Raw genomic sequence first — 23,804 nt, forward strand, 5'->3', positions numbered from 1 at the left:
TTCCACTTTCACTCTTTGCCATCATCACTATATCATCTGCATATGCTAATGTCCATATTTTCTTCCTTCCTATCACTACCCTTCCTTCTTGCACCTGTTTAATCTTCACTGACAGGTCGGCGAAGGCAAGATTAAATAGCGTGGTGCTCAAAGGGCACCCTTGCGTTACGCCTTTGTAAGTCTCAAACTCCCCATTTATTTCTCCTCCAACTTTTACCTTACTCCCTGTTTTCTTATATATTTCTTCTATTCTTTTCCTAATTTTTCTATTTATCCCTTTCTCTTTCATTGTTTCCTATATTTTCTTCTTCTTTATCTTGTCAAAAGTGGCCTTCATGTCGGCAAAGAATACAAACAGTTTTCCTCCTTTTTTCCTTATTTTCTTCTCTATTATTGTTTTTAATATATATGTTGCGTCCATTGTTCCTCTTTTCTTCCTGAATCCCATCTGCATATCGCTTAGCGTTTCTTTAATTTCTAGTTCTCTTTCCAGCTTTTTCCTCAGTATTTCCGCATATATTTTATATCCCGTGTCCATCAGCGTTATTCCTCTATAGTTTTCTACTTCTTCTTTCCTCCCGTTCTTATATATTGGTACTATTCTCCCCTTCCGTCATTCTCCCGGGTATCCTTATCCGTTCCATATTCCATTTAAGCATTTTGTAATATCTTTTAACAAGCCTTCCGTGCCTTCCATCCATGCTTCATTTGCTATACCATCTTCTCGTGTCGTCTTTTTCTTTTTTATTCTTGTTATTACCTCTTCTACTTCTTTTAATTTGATTTCTTCACCTTCCTCTCCTTCGCTGTCTTCGGTTTCTTCTCCTTTGCTTTCTTCCTTTTCTTCCTTTCCCAGTTGTCCCTTGAAGTGCTTTAACCATTCTTCTTTTCTTGTATTTGCATCTAATCCAATTCTTTTCTTCCTATTGCAATTCACTTTATCCCAGAATTTTCTTCTCGTCTTATCTTTTCTTATTTCTTCTGCTAGTCTTTTCCCTTCAGCTTTTTTCGCTTTTCTTATTTTCTCTCTGTATTCTCTCTTTGCTTCTAGGTATTTGCCTCTGCCTCCTTCCTCTTTTCTTACCTTATTTAACTCTGCCATCACCCTAGCCCTTTTTATATTACATTCTTCTCTCCACCAGCTTTTTTCCGATCCTTTTTTTTTCTTATCTAATTTTTTACGACTGCATTCCTCACTCTATTTTTTATCTCTTTCCATTTTTCTGTTCCCTCTATTGCGTCTATCCATCTCTGATAATCTCTTATGCCTTCTTCTCTCCAGTCGTCTACCATTCTTTCTTCCTCTTCTTTTCTTTCCTTTTCTTGTCTTTCTTCTGCTATTTTGTGTCCCAAGTCCACTTCTACTGGTAAGTTGTCCGACTTTACCATCTCTTTTATTTGAACCCTTTTTATCGCCTCATCAACTTCCTCGATACGTACTACATAATCTATCGTTGACATTCCTCTCGCACCTATATATGTTATTTCTCCCTCTTCATCTCCTTCTCTTCTCCCATTCCTTAACACTAAACCCATTTCTCCTAACCATTTTATCATTTCTTCTCCCTCTGCGTTTAACACTTTATCCTTGGCTTTTATTTCTTCTAGGTTTTCTTCTGTCTCCCATTCTCTCCCTTCATTTCCTGTTCTTGCATTGAAGTCTCCTCCTATAATTACTGTTTTTCCTTTGATTTGCTTAATCTCTTCGCTTAGGTATTCATAGTTTCCCTTTTTCTCATGTTGCTTATTCTCGTGTTGCTTAACACCGTTGCTATCATATATTTCCTCCCTCCGATCTTTATTTCGCTTGCTATTACCTCACTTATTCTTTCTTTCTTCCATTCAACCCTACTCATCCCTTTCCTCTCTCATACCGCCATTATTGCTCCCCTTATTTCTCTCCCCCTTCTTCCATCCCTTCTTGAATCTCACCAATCTATGTTATACCCTTTCAATTACTTCTCTACCTCAGTTTCTACCCCTTTCCTCTTCACCCAAGTTTCCGTTAGCCCTATTATATCGAATTCCCTAACATATTTCCATTCGTCTTCCTCCATGCTCCTAATCCCAGCCATGTTCCAGAATAGTATCTTTAATGCCTCTCTTCCCTTTCTTTCCCTCCCCCTCTCTATCTCTCTTTTTTCCCTATTGTTTTCGAGACCCTTCCGCTCTTTTTCCTATTGTTTTTTCCTCCCTCTCGCTTCACCATCATTCTTCTTCCTTTGACTTCACCCCGTTATGCCACACCTTTACCTCTTTATCCTTACTTTTTATTTCTCTCGCTTTCCTTCTTACTTCTTCTCTGATCTTCCTCTACTTTCATGTCCACTCCTGATCAATGTAGATCTTTTTCTGTTCTAGCTTCTTTTTCCTCTTCATAATTCCTTCTTTTTGTTTCCATGATGCGCATCTAATTTGTCACATCTTGTTTCCTCTTTCTCCCCGATCCTCCCTGCCCGCTGTCTTATTCTTCTCTTTCATTTCTAGCTCCTCCCTTAACCAATCTTCTGTCTCTCCCTTCCTTTCCCATCTTACCCCCCCCCCCCTCTAAGTTATTTATCCTGTTTCTCAATCCATTTTTTCTCTCATATACTCTATTTCAACCTCATTGCTTATTTCTTTTCCTCTTTGCTCCTCGTTTCCTCCTTCCATACTTTCTTTTAGTTTCACGCACTTTTCTTCCAACTGATTCATCCTCTTTTCTCATTTTTCCTGCAGTTTCTTTTCTAATTTCTGCTTTTTCTCTTTCTTCCTTCATCTCTTTCTTCTCTCTTCCTCTCTTGTTCTCTCCGGACTTTTCCTACTTCTTTTTCCCATCTTTCCTCTCTTCTTTTCCCCTCTGTCTCCATTCTTTCCATTTTTTCCATTAGTTTTTTAAACGTCTGTCCTTTCTTTCCGTTCTTCCTCCCTTGCTTCTCTTAATTCCCTTATCCCTGCCAGTATCTTTTCCATTATATTTGCTGTCCCACTATTTTTTTCTATTTCTCTTATCATGTTGTCGGATCTTTCTCTTCCCCCCCCCCCCCGCTTCACTCCCCTCACTATCCCTCTTGCATCTTTTTACTTGTCTCATTTCTCCTCTAGAATTCTTCCTCAGCCCTTCTCCGCTATCTCTCTCCCTCATTCCCTTTTCTCTTTTCTTCTTTTCCTCCTCTGGGCCTTTCTTATCCATCCTTCCATTTTTCTCTTAATTGTTCTGTTGTCTCAAATCTTTCCATCTCTAACTCGGACGCCTTAATTCATCTCTCTAGTTCTGCTCGCGATCCCACCTTTATTCCCTGTCTTACCTTTTCTGTCTCCGCCTTTACTTTTTAACGCCCCTTCTCTCTGCCTGCCTTTCCCGCTTCCTATTTTTCTCTCTTAACCTCAAATTTTCTTTTTTCATTATTCTTCTCTCTCTTCTTTTTCCTGCTCTTCTTCAAACCTCTCTCTCTCTCTATTCCATTTCTCTTCCGCTTCCACCCTCTTTTCACCTCTATCTCTCTCCTCAAACACTTTTCCTCTCTAACTTTCTCACCAAAACTTTCACTCACAACCAAGACACGTCCACATCCCTCCACGAGTCAAAACCCATTCTTAAAAAAAAAATATATATATATTATTACTAAATAAATAGTCTTTCAATACTTTCTGATAAATATTTAATTAAAATAGATAATAAAAATCAATCATATTAATTGAGAAAATTAGTTAAGACAGTAAAAAGTTTGAAATATTTCGTCTGATGTATATACAGTCTCATTTTAATCTATGCAGCCAAATATTTTCGAATATAAGCCAGATACAATAAAATGGTTTGTATGAAAATTGTTCATGCTGATGCCAGTCAACATTTGGTCACCTTTAACTTCAAGGTAATTTTTCAAGGTCATTTTGAAATTAAGATCATTTTTTTTTAATCCCTATTTTTGACGTTTGAATCGGATAGAGCGGAAAATTTTATGTCCAAAACCGTTCTTCAAACATTCTTTTCGTGACCTCCACAAGATTCAATCAAGGTAAAATGCTTAAAAAATGGTGTGTATACGAAATGTCATAGGTGTCTCAAGCTCAACCCAACCAATCAATTAAAAAATGTTTGTGGTCACGAATTATGAATTTAATTTTTATGGGGTACGACGCGATGATACCGCATAAAGGCTGAATCGCTTTAAGTAGGGTTAAATTTTTAATTTCTATTAAAATTGTTAAAAAATGATGCTCTATTGGCTTGAAACTCTTTTTGATAATACCGAGTTCTTACTTTTAGCGTTACCCAGAAACAACGACGCGAACGTTTAACGTGAGTTCCCTTAACTCTCAACTTCATTACTGCGGTTGATATTTTCTTTTCATAAAATAGATGTTCAAGGTTACCACGTAACATACTATCTTGATTCCTTTATAGTTTTCTTAAATGATAAATTTTGTAATAATGGAAAGAAAGGAAATAGTGAGAGATGGAAATTCACTTAATTTTAATTATATTCAGCGACGTTTCGTCAGCACATTTACTGACGAAACGTGAAGTGAATTTCCATCTCTCGATATTTCCCTTCTTTCCATTAATACAAAATTTATCTTGCTGAAGCCATATTCTTTGTATTGTAGCTAGGTAGTAGTTAAGCAATGTATGTTTCAAACCATTTTGTGGGGGGTCCAGGTGGCTTGAAAAATACATGGGGGTTAGCGCATGCCCGTGTGCGCTGCGCACGCATCGTGGGTGATTAGGGAGTGGATAGTACGTCCCGACGACCCCCCCCCTCCCGTAGTCGTTTCTTGACCTAGTCGTGATCCTCCCCCCCAATAGTAAATAATAAAATAATAACTTTATTAAGTTATATGCTAGCTAGGCTCGGAGAGGGGGTAGTATCTCTAGTTTGCTAGGTGCGTACGTCGTATAACGTAGATGCTGCTCTCTCTCTCGCTCTCTCTCTTGCTCTCTCTCTTTCTCGCTTTCCTTCGATAGGAGGGTGCTCAGTAAGCATACGAGGTGTGTTCAAAAAGTAAGGTGATTTTGTATTTTTAAGAAAAAATATTTATTTATTTATCAATATTTATGTTGTTCCCTTCAAAGTAACCCCCCTCAGATACAATACACTTATGCCAACGGTTTTTCCAATCCTCAAAGAATTTCTCATAAGCACTTTTCGGAATAGCCTTCAGATCTTCCAGCGATGCAGTCTTTATCTCTTCAATCGTTGCAAATCTCCGTCCTTTCATAGATCTCTTTAGTTTTGGGAACAAGAAAAAGACACATGGGGCCAAATTCGGTGAATATGGTAGCTGAGGCATGATTGTGGTGTTGTTTTTGGCCAAAAAATCTCTCACAAGCAAAGATGAGTGAGCAGGGGCATTATCGTGATGCAAAAGCCATGAATTATTTTTCCACAATTCTGGGCGTTTTCTTCGTATTGCTTCTCGCAAACGGCGCATATCTTCAAAATAATACTGTTTATTGACCGTACGTCCATATGGTAAGAACTCCTGATGCACCACGCCATGGTAATCGAAGAAAACAGTGAGCAAATCTTTGACATTTGATCGAACTTGGAGTGCTTTTTTCGGTCTTGGCTCATCTGGGCTCTTCCATTGGGACGATTGGACTTTGGTTTCGATATCATAACCATATACCCATGATTCGTCACCAGTTATGACCCTTTTGAGTAAATCTGGGTCGTCGTTGACGTTATTCAACAGTTCTTGAGCGATGCTCATGCGACGGTTCTTTTGGTCAAAATTTAGCAATTTCGGAACAAACTTCCCTGACACACGTCTCATGCCCAAAACGTTAGAAAAAATTTCATGGCACGAGCCAAGCGATATACCAACATCCTCAGCAACTTCTCTGATAGTGATTCGACGATTTTCCAGAACAATTTTCTTCACTGCTTGAACGTTTTCATCAGTTGTTAACGTGCTTGGGCGTCCAGAGCGAGGTTCGTCATTGGCATCTTCCCGGCCATCTTGGAAGAGTTTGTACCACTTGTAAACATTTTTTTTACTCAGAACAGTTTCACCGTATGCCACCGTCAACATTTCAAGTGTTTCGGAGCACTTTATTTTATTTTTTACACAAAATTTGATGCAAATCCTTTGATCCATATTTTTCGATAGCAAGAAATCGCCGAGCACGCAAAACACTTATAGCCTTTACGCCTCTCACAACCAAACAAAAAATGTTATACACTTGAAACTTGGTACAGATGTTCGGGAAGAGTGTACCAACATAACAAAACAAAAAAATCGATAATCGAAAGTACGTTGCCTGTGAAATTTGAAAAGTCACCTTACTTTTTGAACACACCTCGTATGCAAAGCATTGTGTACATTAATTACATAATATCTTGTTAATTTTAAACTAATTTTTTAACATCATCACTAATGGGATTATATTGTACAAGGCGATCGTGTAATATTAAGCAGTAGGCAGCAGTATCTTCAGGAAACTCGGTCCAAGTTTCAAATTCTAGGCGAACATCGACTGGTGCGCTTTTTAATGTTTCATTTTGCTTGGAACAGTCTATAACTATTAGCGCTATTTTATTAATGAAATCTTTTTTATTGAGTAACGGCTCCTTTTATTAACTATAGTAAGCCTTTTGAAAATCAGCATACGTATCGTATAGAACAGCATACTGATTTTGATCATTGTTCAAATTGAGATTTCCATATCGATAGCATTGTGAATTGAGAAATAGCTTCATATTGCTTATGTCACAATGATCAAAATTATTTGAATTAACGCTTGCTGAACTTTTATGTTTAGTTTGAAAAGCTAAAATAACAAAGTAAGTCTTTTCCAATTGATTGGAAGTTTTAACACTCCAAACATGCTTTGATGTACGAGGTAATTTTAGATACTCATACATGTCCCATATATGATAACTCATTGTTATTGCACGATTCTGTCCAATCTGATTGAGTAATTTGATGTTTTCTTTGTCGGCAACCATCACATATGGCATCAACCATTCTACCTTAGTTAAAGTAATTTTTGATTTTTCTGAAGCAGTAGGATTCCCTAATGAAATGCTTAAAACAGCTGTAACGGAGAAATCCAGCCGTTCCCGTTCGGGTAGCTCTCAACTCTCTGTACAAAATTGTTTAATTAAAAGCAATTCGGGAAACAAAAGACATTCCCACGACCGAATAATGCGTCGAGCAAACGGACTAAACGTACGCGAGAAAGCTAATGCGGGATCAGGAGTGATTTAGGTAACGATATCACAACAATAAACTTTCATTTAATAACAACTTTAATAGTCTACATTCTATTTTAAACCAGTTAATCTAAACAAAAATCAAACAACGCCGCTATATAACAAAATCACACGGACCGCGCAACGCGCAGCGGATCCGATGTTTACTTATTTGACAATAATTGCGAAATATACATATCTAAAAAAAAAAATTCTCGTCCGTAACAAACTCGATCGTTTGACCTCGTTTCACCCGGCATCTCGGACAGAGAGAGAGAGAGAGAAAAAGAGAGAGATCACGACACCGACCTGCTCCGCGCTGTTGATACTCATTCTGCCGTCCTTCAATTCTCCTCTCCTAAATTTCCTCTTTATTTCCTTGTTTCTGTTGTCGATTCTATTTTTAAAGTTAATGCTATTATTCTTGTTATCCGTTGTTATTTATTATTACTATTAATTGTTGTTGTTGATGTTGTTGTTAATATTGTTGTTAAATTTTGAGTGTATCTGTTGTCCTGATGTTTGTTATTGCGTGTAAGTGTGTGTGTTTTTATATCTATTGTTGTCGTTGTGGAGTGGGATGATTGTTTATTAATGTTGTAGCCTCTGTGTCTATTGTGTCGCTCACCACCAAAATGACTGTACAAAACGCGTCACCTCGCCGGTTAACCTACATGGACCGGTGCCGGCTTCGCTGCACTCGCGATTTCACTTTTTTCTGTCGCTGCACTAACAATATTTACTCCCGCGCACCGGGCATGTATCCTTTCACTCTTCACAGTGAGGGCGCGGGAAAACTCAGCTAAACAAACAAACTAAAAGAAAAAGCTTTGCGCGCGCGGCGGTCTTTCCAACAGCTCTCTATCTACTGCCAATTTTCTTCCTCTCTCTCAATATCGAATGCGCGCGCAGGTCTGCCAACGGCTGTATCTCTCTCTTCTCTCTTCAATCTTCCGTCTCTCTCTCTCTCTCTCTCTCTCTCTCTCTCCCCTCTATCTTGCGTCTTTCTCTCTCACTGTCTAGCTCGTCGGCTCTCCCTCCAGCACGCCGTAGCCGTCGTCACACCTCGAACAACAGAGAATCAACCTCTTGATATTGTAAATGATACCCATTAATATATAGCTTTTATATGTACTCGCACTGTGATGACTTCTCCTTGAAAGTTAACTAGATTTCTGTCTTAATCAACTATACGACTTTGAAAATGATCAATGCTCCTCACAGTAACTGGAAGGTAAATGATGTGAGAGGGTACTTCTATAATCTTATATCGAGATGGCACTGCTGGAAAAAATTCATATATACGAGGTCTGTCCGGAAAGTATCGGGCCTACCTTTATATTTTTGTGCTAGCGTTATTCTTTATCGTCTGGTGGGTAGCATCCATCGAAGTAATCTCCACTTGATTTAATAACACGGTTCCATCGATGTTTCCACTTTTCAAAACAGTCCTGGAACTCACTTGTAGGGATAGCCTTAAGTACACTCGTCGCATTGTTTTCAACCGTTGTTTTGTCATCGAATCGATGTCCTTTGAGTGTTTTTTTTAGTTTTGGAAACAGCCAAAAGTCACAAGGGGCTATGTCGGGACTGTATGGAGGTTGTCGAAGCAATGCGATATTGTGTTTGCTCAAAAACTGCTGCACAAGATTGGATGAATGCGCTGGCGCATTATCGTGATGGAGAAGCCAGTCACCACTTTCCCAAAAGTGCGGCCGTTTTCTTCTTACTGCATCATGCAAACGTTTAAAAATTTGAACGTAGTATTCTTTATTGATTGTTTGACCTGTTGGTGCATATTCGTGATGTACAACACCTTCACAATCGAAGAAACCAATCAACATTGACTTAACATTGCTCCGACTTTGACGTGCTTTTTTTGGTCTTGGCGATTCAGAATGCTTCCACTGTGAAGATTGTTGTTTTGTTTCAGGATCGTAACTATAAACCCATGATTCATCAACTGTAATAACTTTTCTAAGCACATTATCATCATTATTGACCATTTCCAGATTGTCCAGACCGTTTTCTAAGCGAATGTTCTTCTGCTCTACTGTGAGCAATATTGGGATGAATTTCGCACACTCGCGTTTCATTCCTAATTTTTCGGTTAAAATTTCTGAAATGATAGGTTTTGGTATCCCAAGGTCTTCTTCTAGTTCTCGCACAGTCATACGACAATCTTGTTCGATTGTAAGTCGCACCCGCTCAATATTATCTGCGGTTTTTGTCGTCGAAGGTCGGCCGGAATGAGAATCACTATCGACAGAAGTGCGACCATCCTTGAACCGTTTATACCACTCTTTTATTTGTGTTTTGCTCATAAACTCGCTTCCGAAGGCCTTTTGCATCATTTCAATAGTTTCCGAACTCGTTTTTCCGAGTTGAAAGCAAAATTTGATGCAAATTCGTTGATCTTGTTTTTCAGTCATTTTTGACAATATCAAAATCCGACGAACGCGAAAAAGGCACTGTAAACAAAGACACGCTACGCATGAACTATACGTCCGGCATATGTCAGTAAGTAACCAATAGATTCGTAAGGCTTTACTGTTGACGTTTCTGTCCGGTAGAGGTCGCTCGAACACTATGGCGCGAAGATATAAACGTAGGCCCGATACTTTCCGGGCAGACTTCGTAGTATGTACTTTGCGATCGTTCATGTAAGAGCCTGTAGTAATATTACACTCTACACGTAAAGCGTTGACTTTGAGAATAGTTACGGGTAAGTCAGAACTATGTGTTTGGTTTTCAACGAGCGTGCGTCTAGTGAAGCTTAAAATTGATCCAATAGAATCCTCTGATTCAAAATGTATTCTGTGATTGCCTTGAATGACACTACGTAAAGTGTTATTATTTGGTTTCAGGCTAAACGATATAGGTTTGGGTGCCAATGCTTCTTTGACAAAGTTTTCAATATCTTCTCTTTCGTAACTACCAGTCAATGACGTGACAGCTTCTTAACCTTCAAAGTAAAATTTGTTATAACCAACGTCAATGTTTGGTATTGAATTAAATCTTAATAGCTCAACTAGACCAAGAACGTATTTTTCGTTTGGTATCAGTTCGATCTGCGGAAATTAATGCGTTTCGAGTATGGATGATGTTCACCGACTCAATGTCAGAGTATTCTCCATGACAGATTCATATCAAATGATAGTCATTTTTTGAATGAGTATTTTTTATACTAATTGACTACTAGTATAGTTTGTTCAAAAGAAATTTGAGACAAAGATGGCGTTTTGCCTTTGAAAAAGTCATGTTTAATCAATACACGAAATTCTTTTTCGTCTATTTTTTTTACAACCACTCGATTTCTTTGATTGAAACGAATGTAAAACGCAAAATAATTGGCCGATCTGGCTGAAACTTGGTGTGTGCTCTTCCAAGATATGCCACTAACTGAAAATAACCTTGATACGCACTAGTAGCGCCATCTCTCTGACTTTGCTCGGACTTTTCAAACGACCCTCGTATTGTGATCTTTCAGTGCTCGATTAGGTTACTTCGAACTTTTTTTGTAAAGCTTTTTCACTTGAATATGGTTTTAGATGAAGGCCATAACCTTTACAATGCGGTTTCAAATGAAGTCCTTTACCAATAGCAATAGTTTCCATAGTTTTATTGTGTCTATGAACTTCTTTCAATTAATTTTGAGCGACCTTAGTAATGTTAACGGCTTTTGTTATTGAAGGAGCTCCTCCAGCTAGAGTTCCAGTGATGTTCAAAGCGGCAAATAATGGAATTGAAAAAGGGAGAGCTCCACCTAGTTTACTAGGAATCGGTAGAATACGAAGCATATTTATTTTTCTTCTACCTCCAGGCTTCTTCACATCTTCTTTGGTGCCTTTTATAGCCGAACGAATGACAAAGACTACGCACAACACTTCTCGAGGCAACATTAATAATTTTTTTCGTGTAATTGATAGATTTTTACTTTTTACAGATGTCTTTTATCGTCGTAGTCGTCGTTGTTGTTGTTGATGATTTTTTAATCCTTTACCTCGTTTCTCTTCACGCTTTAAAATTTTAACACCCAGACTAAATTTACTTTTAACTTTAATTATGTTAGCTACAGCAAACGTAGCAACTTTCTGACCAAAACTACTATCATCCGCTCGCACTCTATCTCAAGCCTGTTAGTTAGAATTTTGTCGGCTTCGTTTGTCGCGTCAATGTTTTCTCGATTCTGAGAATAAGCAATATTGTGATCTTTACAAGCAGCATCTAGTGTATTTTTTCCAGGATCACCCCTAGCAAGTCGTTTTTTTAATTCAGTTCTCGCTCCACAATATACGTGCAGTTTTCGTCGTAGTAACTGTGGAAAAACTAACTATTTGCTAACACTAATCACACATCTTAATGGACTTAGATATGGTTTATGTTTATTCAAAGTCTCTTAATAAACCAAAGTATAAATTTTTGAAAGATTTATTAAAACTGTTCGATGGTATACAGTATCATGCATTCAGCGAGCATGAGACAGTTGTTTCACCAGATAAAGCCGCCGCTCTGTATAGGTATACGTGTATTCGCCTTTACGTTTGATACTTTCGTTCCACTGTCTCCTTTTTCAGAATTGAACTCACCTTAAGTCACATTGACTTGTGACACTTGCTTACTTAGGTGTGAGTGACCTAATGTTTACTCCAACTATTCCGTAGATGGAATCGATTTGAAAAAATATATGATGACGGATCCGTTAAACTAAAAGGAAGCGAAATAACGTAATGCGGCGAATAAAATCAAGATCGTTTATCACAAAAAAACTACAGACTTCGTTGGACTGAAAGACTTCCGCACGCGAATAAGATTTACAAATTTTACAATAATACGGGGAGAGAGAGAGAGAGAGAATTCAAAATTCTACCGCGAAAACTAACGCTCGACACGAATAAAAAAACGGTCGCGATTGACAAAATACTATCGTAAGTGATCAGCCGTAATTGTCCTTCAGCAAAATTACTGGTGCTCTTGTGGAACTGGTTGCGCTGTCTTGGTCACGAAGATCGGTGACTGCTGCACCTAATGCTGCTGTTTACTGCTGCTGAGGTTTGCTGCTGTTTTTATTGTCTACTGGCGATCACTCCCGCACGTATCAAAAAACCAGAAAAACAACTTTTGATCGGCAAAACGGCAACAACAGGAAAATTTGGCGATTCTATTGACAACAGCTGAGGCTTAACTGAAAAATTGAACTCTCGCGCGCTCCCTTTCTCTCTTAGACGTTTGCTCTAGCATCACGAGTGCTACCGAATCGCGAACGTATCGATTGATGGAATCGACTACCCTTGCAATTTATATATTTTATAATAGATACCTTGATTGAATAAGGAAAAAGATAAATGTATACATGTGTAATTAATAATATCTTTTGCATATGACGAATATACATTTCTCAATTAATCAATAAATTCCTGATTTCGATCTATATCGTGCCAACTCTGACTACGTAATTTACAAGTAGCTAGTGTACCTCTGCAGTGTTCTGTATGAACGTAGTACGTGAAGTAACAAATTACATTCCTTAATATTGTTGAATATCTATTTTTTTGAGGTATGCTAAAATAAAAATGTACTAGTTTTCAATACTTTTAAAATTTCAGTAATATGTTGATTAAATTAAATCTGGAATATTAAACCTATTAAAATTTCGGCAGTTATTGTTTAATCACTGAGAGTGAACGTGTTTTCATTGCGCTCTACTCATAAAGCTAAGGTATCAGCCAATCCAGTGAACTGACTAACCAAGTTAATATAAATTTATCTTTTAATCAACATAACAAAAACAAAGTAACGACCAAAATGGCCATCTAAACAAGGGATATAATATCTACTCCTACTAAAAACAACACCGAAGAATAGGTAGATACAAATAGAAAAAGACAACAAATTAGTTCAGACAACCGAATATCAAATAATAAATGGAAAGTCTAGTTATTAAATTACTGACAAAGTCAATCTACCAACAAATACGAGATACTTCAATTTTGGGAGGTTGGAGATTTGCAATTTTGGAGGTACAAAATTTATTAAAGGTAGTAGCTGAAGATAATAATGCACACAATGTGGTAGGGTAAAATAAATTTAAAATACAATTGACAAGGGTAGAAATATATCGACCAATAGTCACTGCACTATCATATGTCTTAATCATTAGTGTTAAGTTAACATTCAAGACTTAGTAGGAAATTTAGTAAGACACTTAATTTTGATTAATATCTTTTTTTTTAATTATGTTAATATAGTAAATAAATTATAGTACATTTAGTTGATTATAATCTCGTGAAATTTTGAAGGAGAAAAACTGAGATAGTGAATATCATGTGAATACGTACAAATACGATTATGAAAAATTTATTCCATATAGTTATTTTACAAACAGATGAGTTGACTATACAATTTACTAGTATAATGCTGAGTGTATGAGATTGATAACAATTTTAGAGATAGAAAAATATCATTTGACAGATAAGTAAAGTATGGCTATTCAGCAATTCGAGTGTATCAATCAATTGTCGAACTGGTAATAGTACAGGATTCTCAAATTGACCTAATCTGCTGAAGAGTATGTTGGGCTTTATATGTTGTCTGTATTGCAGCATATCATCTTTGTGTTCTGATAATATGTGGAAAATAGTGCGTGCTTATTTCATTATGTTTCTGTCATGACATGAATTTATGCAAGTTTTTGATTCTTACGAGTGCATACATAAATTTGGTGTCTTTAGGACTTTGAATTTCAGAGTTACCCATATAATGTTTCAATTTTAAAACTTTAGAACAAATCGCTACGAGACGTAACATCTAAAAGAAAAAAACACTTAATTTTATACGTTTTAGTGAAAAAAAAGATAAGAGATTTAAAGTGTATTGAGAAGAATGCGCCCATAAGTGGACATTAATAATTTTAGATTTGCCAGAGAGGAACACGGACACAAATTAATAAGCAGACCTAATATTCAGCATTGTGTGACAAAAATACCATTATGCTATATGTTCAAATATGTTATCTCCAAATACAGAATTTAATAAATTAGACAATGAAGGAGAGGGATAAGGCTATTGCAGACCGGTGCGCTCTAAAGGCAATAATGACAACAAAGTTTTATTCTAACAAATTAGGCGTATTTAATTATTCAGCCGGCATAAAAAACCCCAGTGGGTAAAAAGCCATTTGAACTTACAATGGTACTACAATTAATCCAACTACAAACAGAGCAAAAAACACGAAATTGAAATTAGCGCGTGATGAATAAATGTTGTACGACACTTATAACCCGTCATACAGAAACAAGTGGCCATTCTTTATCTTACCGTTCTCCCGCCAAACACATTCCGACTATTGGAGAGGGTGCCTCCAGAGGAAAGGCACGCAGCCCCAACGTCTCGGGAACGGGTACAGCCTTTGCCACACCGTCACCTAAATAATAGGCCGGAAGGCCGCGGGATTGGAGGTCACCCTGGAGAATATAGCATATTCTCCGCTTGAGAAGACAGCACTTCGGCCCTCAGCCCCTAGCGACGTCGTACTCGGCTAACAGCGACAATTGACGGAGACACGCGCGTGGATACACACATACACACACTGTCCAATAGCGTACAAAACAATCAATCTTCGGGCTGTACACAGAAATGGTCTATCATTCGATAGCGCACAGAATAGTTATACGGGGAGCTCTTGAATTCGACGGACGACCGTTCGCAACGAATTCCTTACCAGGACTACTCAGCACTTCCAAATTTGATAGATGTCATAGCTGCTCCAACGAAGCACTGGCCCATTAAGGTCAAGGTCTCAACTAGTCTTAGACCTTATCGCTGCGTTTTCTCTTCCCTATTCTTTTAATGGCGCGGTTTTTTCTGAGTGTTTCCCAACTGAGTGAGCAGCTGGAGACAATGTGCGCTACACGTGTCTCGTGTGCTAACAGTGTTCCATATTGGGCAGACGGAAAAAACATGCAGAGCACATATGGCGCAAACACAATTTTCCATAAAAATAGAACACAATTGTAGTAGCCAAAACAAATATATAAAGTAAACAGATTATTGAATATTGGAATTAAATTTGAACCACTGCATTTTAAATGAGACACGCTTCTTTGTTATAACTGTCAAGAATTCGGATATTCTATAAATTACACAGGCCTGCAAAATAGAGAGTCGTCACTGTTCTTTTACAACTTACGGTCATTTCCGAAGTAATTTTTGGCGTAGAATTAGAATCCGTCATCAGAATTTCTCCATCACGTCAGGTTTTTGAGTAATCGTCCCCTAAAGGTCGAAAAAACACGTTTTTTGGCCATATTCAAGGCTTGATTACATTATGAGTTTATATTCTTTTCAAAAACGGTTGATGGCATCTTAAAGAAGCACTTACCCTTCAAAACCCATTTTTCAAATTTAAGATATCATTTTTTTTCATCAAGATATCATCAATTGAAGTTTGCCATTTTTGAGGTTTCACCATGAGCTTAAAAGTTCGGCCAATTTTCCTGGAAGAATACGATATATTTCTTAGTTCTTTTTTTATAATGATTCTAGAATATAAAAAAAAACTAAGAAATATATCGTATTCTTCCAGGAAAATTGGCCGAACTTTTAAGCTCATGGTGAAACCTCAAAAATGGCAAACTTCAATTGATGATATCTTGATGAAAAAAAATGATATCTTAAATTTGAAAAATGGGTTTTGAAGGGTAAGTGCTTCTTTAAGATGCCGTCAACCGGTTTTGAAAAGAATATAAACTCACGATATAATCAAGCCTTGAATATGGCCAAAAAACGTGTTTTTTCGACCTTTAGGGGACGATTACTCAAAAACCTGACGTGATGAAGCAATTCTGACGACGGATTCTAATTCTACGCCAAAAATTACTTCGGAAATGACCGTAAGTTGTAAAAGAACAAAACCTTGCAGGCCTGTGTTATTGCAATAAAAGTCTAATTTTTGTAATGTACACAAAATAATACGCAACCAAAAACTATCTAATTATAGAAAAAATTAAAGTGCGCTATTTGCGGGGGAACCATACAGCAAATTACAAAGAATGCCTAGTTCAAAAATAGTTGTGACAAAAATTATTCTCTAGATTAAGAGAAAAAAACTTTAACTTAAAACAAGAATCAACCTTAACTCAATTATAAATACAAACAGAGTCAGATCAAACAAATAATTCGCTCAAATAACGGCAAAACAAAATGATCAGAGCGAGAAAGATTTTAAATCATAACAAATAAATGTACAGGCAGAATCAAATAAACTCACCAATAACGTAAACACAAATAAACGTAAAAATATGATCAAGCATCTAAGGCAAAGGATAGATACTATGTTAAACCTATTAACTGTACTAGTAAATAAAATGATCCAGCGAATAGCTATTTGGAAAGCAAATGGAATTTTGCAAAAATACCTTGCAGTAAAAACATTTTTAACCTCTAAACGGCCGGAAAGCCACGATCGTGGCGCAAGCCTGGTTCGATACTTCACCTATCGTCAATTCTTAATATTAGATATCTTTTCTATCAATTCTCTAAGGGCAATATGCCCCTTGAAATCCCAGCCCTCTAAAGTTTAATCAACCAATACATTAAGATCATGTTAATATCAGAGATACACTTTACAAATCAAAGCACCCACTCGATAAAGCATATAAAGGTACCGCGATTATAATAAAATAAAAAATAATATCTACATTCATACACAGATTAGTGAAATTAACTCTAAGTAAATAATGTTATAATAGACGATAGTAACGGACCGATAATAGTATTAGCTGTTTACTGCCCTCTGAAATAAACAATAACTACAACAAAAACTGAAGGGATACGTAGCATCCATTATAGGAATTAAGATCAACAACTCCAACGTTCCGAATCAAAGTACTATATGAATATATATTACAGCAAAATAACTGCTTTACAATATCCAATTGAGAACCAACATACTAACCAATAAATATAAACAAACTACCTGATCTAATTAGCTTTACAATTGTAAAAGGTAGAAACAAACAATATTATATTCTATCATTATTCGTTATTCTAATATCAGACTATTTACCAATATAAATTACTCTAAATTACTGCGTGATTAAATATTCAAAACGGTAAATAACTATACAAAAGTTAATTAGATGAGATATTTTCTTTTCATTAAAGAACGCATAACACGTAATGTTCTTTTCAAATCAGCTATGTATGTAGAAAGCAGTATTCAAACACTCGATTTACTCCTAACTGAGTCCATTAACAAATGCACAGATATTATAGATAGTAAGAAAAGATGGCAAATTACTTTCAATAAACTACCCCAAAAAATTAAAGAAAAGAGATTACTTAGTAACGATACCAGATAACTAGATTAAGTAAAGATAAAACTAAATTAAACAAAGTATGCAAAGGCTTGAATAAAATGTTGCATGAAGAATATAACACACGAATGCAGAGTTGTCTTAGAACATTGAGTCCGACAGAAGAGTAGATTAGAAAATCTTGCTGTAAATGGGATATATCAGACGGAAAAAAACTATAACGTTCACCAATTACCTAATAACAGATTTTAAATCTCACAAATGAATAATCATAGAATAAGAAAAAAAATCTTTATTGACGACTAAGACAGTAGACAAATGACGTCGTTTAAAATAAAGAAACTATTTCAAATAATTAATGATATTAATTACAAAAAAGGCCCCAGATTTGATAATATTACAAGAATAATGAAAAAACTACCTACAATAGCAAAAAGCAATTATTTTTATTGCATGCTTACGATTTTTCTATATTCCCACTCAGTGGAAAGTAGCAGAGGTCATTTTAATACTTAAGTTAGGTAAATAATCTGAACCGGTGTTCTTATACAGACCGACTAGTCTATTACCAGAACTTTCAAAAATTTCTGAATCATTAATCCTAGTTAGAATCAACCCAATAGTACTGAGTAGAAGACTTATCTTAGACCATAAGTTTAGTTTCAGGTGCAACCACTCCATGATTGAACAAGTAAATAGAATAGTGTCTGCTGTAAGAAAATCTATTGAAGAAAAATAGTATTGCAAAACAAAGTTTGGCGTATTGGGCTTCTGCACAAACTTAAAAAAATTTTTCCAAAGTGCTACTACAAAGTGCTTCTGAAGTCTTACTTATAAAAGAGAACTTTTTAAGTTAAAATAAATAAAATATTATCGAAACGCCTTTTAATAAAAGCAAAAGTACTGCATGGTATTATATTAGGGTCAACACTTTACCTGCTAGTCATCTCAGACCTACCGAAGTCTCCTACTATCATGACAGCAAAATTCGCAGATGATAGAGCTATGTTAACATCACATTTAAAGGAAACTATAATGTTCGAAATATTATAAAATTATATAATTAATCATCTTCAAAGTGTATTTAACTTATGGAGAACCAAAGTTAAAGAAAGAATATCAATTCTCACGACGTTATCACTTTGAAAATACACTTGCCCATCGATTAAACTCAATGAAAAATATATTTCGTACAACAATAACGTAAAATATCTAGGTATACGAGGTCTGTCCGGAAAGTATCGGGCCTACCTTTATATTTTCGTGCTAGCGTTATTCTTTATCATCTGGTGGGTGGCATCCTTCAAAGTACAAAGAAATGAAATTATTTACTTTATTATTATAAATTACTTCCTTTATTTTATAGTCTGGAATATTGAACATTTCATGATTGTCTAAATTCCATGTTTCTGTGCATACTATTATACGTGGTTTTTTTTCGAGGTTCTTCAGAAATACTAGTAATTTATTGTAATTTTTTTTTAGGCTTCTGATGTTTATACAAAGAATGATATTATTTTCTTTACATATATATTTGTTTAGATCATCAATATTATCTGTTTTATGTTCTGTAACGGGGGGATAAATCTGCAAAATTAGAAATTTATTTAAGAGCAAACTCCCACGATGCAGAGCAAACCGCCGCTCCGTTAACACGTATGTTAATACGTGTATTCGCCTTAACGTCAGCTGACTTAACTTAGTTGTCTTCGATCAAGCAGAGTTGAACTCACCTTAAGTCACGTGCCTTGTGATACTCGATGAATTTTAAGTGTAATCGACTTTGCTCCTAATCCACTTAATCCCCTAGCTATAATCGGATTAAAACCTAAGCCTTTTTCAATTGTTTAAACTATTAGGAAAAATTATATGACGAAATCGGCGAATAAGTTTAATAGATTTTATTAAAAAAAAATCTCTACAGTCTTTGTCGGGCCGAAAGACTGACGCACGCGAATAGGATTTACAATTAAATAACTTTCGGTGAGAAAGAGAGAGAGAGAAGATACGAAAATTGGCGCGATCTAACGCTCGACGCGAATACATAAAATTAACGCTAACACTGTTGGACAAAATACCAAATGTATTTTGTCACGCGATAATTAAGGAAGGTGCACCTACCCTGCGGTGCAATTACGATGATCAGCCGTAATTGTTGAAGCAAATTAAAGGTGCTCCTCAGATCAGAATCAGCTGTGCTGTCTCGATCGCAAATCTGCTGTATAATAGCTGTTGCTTACGCTGCTGCTTCCGTGATGCTGCTACTGTCGCTGCTTCCTCGCTCACCCTTGCACACGTATCCAAAATCCAAGTAAACTATTTATTGGCAAATCGGTGAAACACTGTGCTAAACTATTTTGGCGGTACTACACAAGTAACAGCTGAGACGTAACTGCTAATTCAAAAGATCGCGCGCCCCCTCTCTCTCTCAATACTTAGAACTAACGCGCGAAAATCAGAATAGCGAACGGTTCGATTAATTGAATCGACTACCGTTGCAGTTCATTTTCAAATATAATATCATATAAGCTGTTATCCATATTGTAATATTGCAGAAAACTATTTAGTTTTGCTGGTTTTATTACCTGTTGGACTTGGAGTAGATAATGATGATAACGATAAACTGTTATTTATTCTCGGACGGTTATATATCTTGCGGATGTTTGTTTCAAAGTTTATTCTACCAAAATATCTTTGATGAGTTGGTTGAATTGGATAATCTGTCATTTCAATATACCTTTTTATTTTCATTTTTAAAACTTCACACATTTCGCTATCGATTGCACTATGGTTTACGTTGTAGTTTTTACTATATGTTTCATTGTGGAAAATGCAGTTTGGACTGGAGTATGCTGCTACTACACATTTTTGCTTAGTGCTTGCCAGCACATTTATAACACGTTGGCTCTTTTTTTGCTTTTTCACACTTTCCGCCACCGTGGCCAAAACCTGAGCAGTTGTAACACGGATATGTGTTGATGACGTCAAAGACTCTGCAGTTTTGACATCCAATAAATAATTTGTTACTATTGTTTTTTATATGTTTATATAGAATAGATGGAACTTCTATTATTGCAGTTACTGTTTTATTTTTTTCATTTGTAAATACATGATTTACTTTGCATTTTTCTTCGTATTGACTAAAATTTCTTGCATTAATATCAGTTTCTATATCTTTTACATTTGTTGTGAAAGCTTTAGAAATTCCTACTACTTTAACTATCGGTTTACGTATTTCTTCTTTTAGAACAGTAAGTGCCGGTAGTTTTTTTGTAAAGTTTTTTCTAACACTGTGACATTTTCTTCGGTCATGCAGTTGATAATTATTGTGTCAGTATTTTTATCTTGTACACTTTTTGTTTGTATGTTTTTGTCTTTAATTAAGTAATGTGCTACTTGATTTTCTAAGTTTATGTTATCATTACTCTTATTCTTTATTATTAATCTTGGTATTCTTTTGGGTTTAGGTTTTGGTAGTGCAATTGTTTCAGCATATGTTTTTCTCATAATGTTAGTATTTGCATTTTTATTTTGTTTTTCTTTAATTAGTAGTTCATTGAGCAATTCATTTTTTTCTTTTGTTTCTTTGTACAGTTCTTTCAATAGGTTATTTTCGGCTTTTAATTGTTGTAATTCATCCAAATCATTCATCTATGTTACATCCATATGATCATCTTTTTCATTTAAAATTTGCTTTTCATGCACAAGCTCATTTAATATTTCCTGTTTTATTTGTTCTCTACTTACAAGTTTGAATTGTGTTATGAAAGCTCTAGCTTGTTCACTTAAGTCCCCATATGGCAAGTTTGATGTTAGTGCAAAATTTGGATGAAGCAAAATGAGCTGTTTATTAGTTTGATTGCATTTCCTGCATTGATTTTTGCTACTATTTCACTCGTATGATAGAAATTTCCACATACTAAACACACAACTGCTCCTACTTTTGTATTTGGATGACACTTGAAATGCTTATGTAGCGATGATGCGTCAGGCGGTTGCACTTCCGCACCGCTTGACGGCGACATCGCGACTCAAATTGTTTCAAAAAGGCCTAAAATTCAATTTTTCCTACAATCTCTTAGTTATTTATATTTTTATCGAAATATGAAATGAAATCAGAACCCAACCCAACCCGTTATCACCTTAATTTAACTTCGTTCAGACCCACCGTGTCTTATGAAAGCATTAGCTAAATTCTATTGTTTTAGCGTTTTGAACTGTTTCAAGATTTTCAGTTATACATCGCGGAAAATCCGACATTCAGCCAAAATTATATCAGTCCTTCAATGAGTATTTAGAGGCTTACTCTTATTATTCTTATCCGATTAATTGACTCCATAGCAAATTATCTAATCTGTCTCATTTTACGGATCTGATAGTCGTCTCCTTTTATTATTGCAATTAATTTCTAGTAAAAATCGAAAATTTTAAATCTTGAAATTTGACATCGGATGTCTCATCCTAGTACTTTGGAATGAGCTTTAGCTATCTTCAAATAAGATATCCCAGTTGAAGGTCAACTAATAATAAAATATAAGTCAATTAATTATAAAAAATTATTATAAAAGCGTTGATCTTTTGTTTTTAAAAAATTGTTACTTTAATTAATTTTATTTTCCTTGTGAATAAATTTTGAAAAATACTTTATATTTAAATAACTTCTCGAATTAATCTTTTGCTTTCCTTGTTTATTCTTGATACGTAAAAATATATATACACTTATAATTTTTTTTTCAGTTGGTGATAAAAAATTTAAAAAACGAGGTATTAAAAAAAATCGCAATCCCCAACTGCGATGAAATTTTTTATGCTGGAACAGGTATGATTTTCTTACGAGATACAGACCAAGTTATATTATTTGATATTCAACAAAAGAAAGTTGTAGCTGAAATTAAGATTTCTAAATGCAGATATGTTGTGTGGTCTAGCGATATGAATTCTGTTGCTTTATTATCGAAACATTCCGTAACAATTTGCAATCGCTTATTGGAACAGTTGTGTTCAATTCATGAAAATACACGAATTAAATCAGGTTCATGGGATGAGTCTAATGTATTTATTTATACAACTAGTAACCATATTAAATATACAGTTAATAATGGAGACCATGGTATCATTCGGACATTAGACCTTCCTATTTACATTACACGAGTAAAAGGAGATCAAGTTTATTGTTTAGATCGAGAATGTAAACCTCGCATTTTAAGAATTGATTCAACGGAATATAAATTTAAATTGTCTTTAATTAATCGTAAATATGAAGAAGTTTTACTTATGGTACGGTCTGCGAATTTGGTTGGCCAATCGATAATTGCCTATTTGCAGCAGAAAGGTTATCCAGAAGTTGCTTTGCATTTTGTAAAAGATGAAAAAACAAGATTTAGTTTAGCTTTAGAATGTGGCAATACTGAAGTAGCTCTGGAAGCAGCAAGAGTTTTAGATGACAAAAAATGTTGGGAAAATCTAGCTCAAGCAGCGTTACTGCAAGGAAACCATCAAGTGGTTGAAATGTGTTATCAAAGGATAAAAAACTTTGAAAAGTTAGCCTTCTTGTATTTAATAACAGGAAATTTGGAAAAACTCAAAAAAATGACAAAAATAGCCGAAATTAGAAGAGATTTTTCTGGTCAATATCAGGGTTGCCTTCTACTTGGTGATATAGAAGAGCTAATAAAAATTTTAAAGGTACGTACTTTTTTTAGAAAGTTATAATTTTTATTCAATCTATATTTTACTGAAAAATAATTCATTGAAAAAATTGATAAGGCAATAAATTTACATACGTACTATACCAATAGTCTTTTGGTACACACGATATTTTCCGAAATTGAATATAACAGCAAGTTATCTGTTGCCATCGAATCGAAGGTATCGTAAACGCAGAACTATTTGAAGGGCTTAAGGATTTTTTGAAACGGCGCACGTGTTCGAGATATTTGAACTGCGAAAAATATGAAGACATTAATTAATGCTGTATAATGATCGTATATTTATTTGGTGATGCTTAGATAAACGGCAAAGGACTTTGGTAGTATAATAATCGTTGTTGAAACTATATACACTTCTTGTAAAAATTAAAGGAACAAAAAAATGATTTTAAATAGGCTGTATTTCGGTGAAAAATAGTCGTATAGGAAATATAAAAAAATAAAGCTTTTGGAGCTTCAAGACTCTAGTTTTTGAATTTCTTGTTTTGAAAATTTTTCAGAGCACCGGTAATCATCCTTGGAAAAAACGCGAAGAAAAAATTTTTTACACTTTTTTCGCTCTATGGGCATGGAAAAATTTTTCCGAGCTAGATATAAGT

General features: G+C 35.4%; 1 protein-coding gene across 2 annotated transcripts in view; it reads left to right on the plus strand.

Annotated features, from left to right (window-relative positions):
- Positions 1-23,804, plus strand: part of LOC131669101 (coatomer subunit alpha) — a 174,728-nt gene that overhangs the window by 58,880 nt on the left and 92,044 nt on the right. For both annotated transcript variants that reach the window (XM_058943736.1, XM_058943745.1), the window contains exon 4: positions 22,235-23,182. In XM_058943736.1, coding sequence (XP_058799719.1) covers positions 22,235-23,182 — 948 coding nt within the window. The remainder of the gene's footprint in view (positions 1-22,234; positions 23,183-23,804) is intronic.

The sequence above is a fragment of the Phymastichus coffea genome, unplaced genomic scaffold (assembly GCF_024137745.1).
Source record: "Phymastichus coffea isolate CEN01 unplaced genomic scaffold, Cenicafe_Pcof_1.1 PCOF00007, whole genome shotgun sequence".
Lineage (NCBI taxonomy): Eukaryota > Metazoa > Arthropoda > Insecta > Hymenoptera > Eulophidae > Phymastichus > Phymastichus coffea.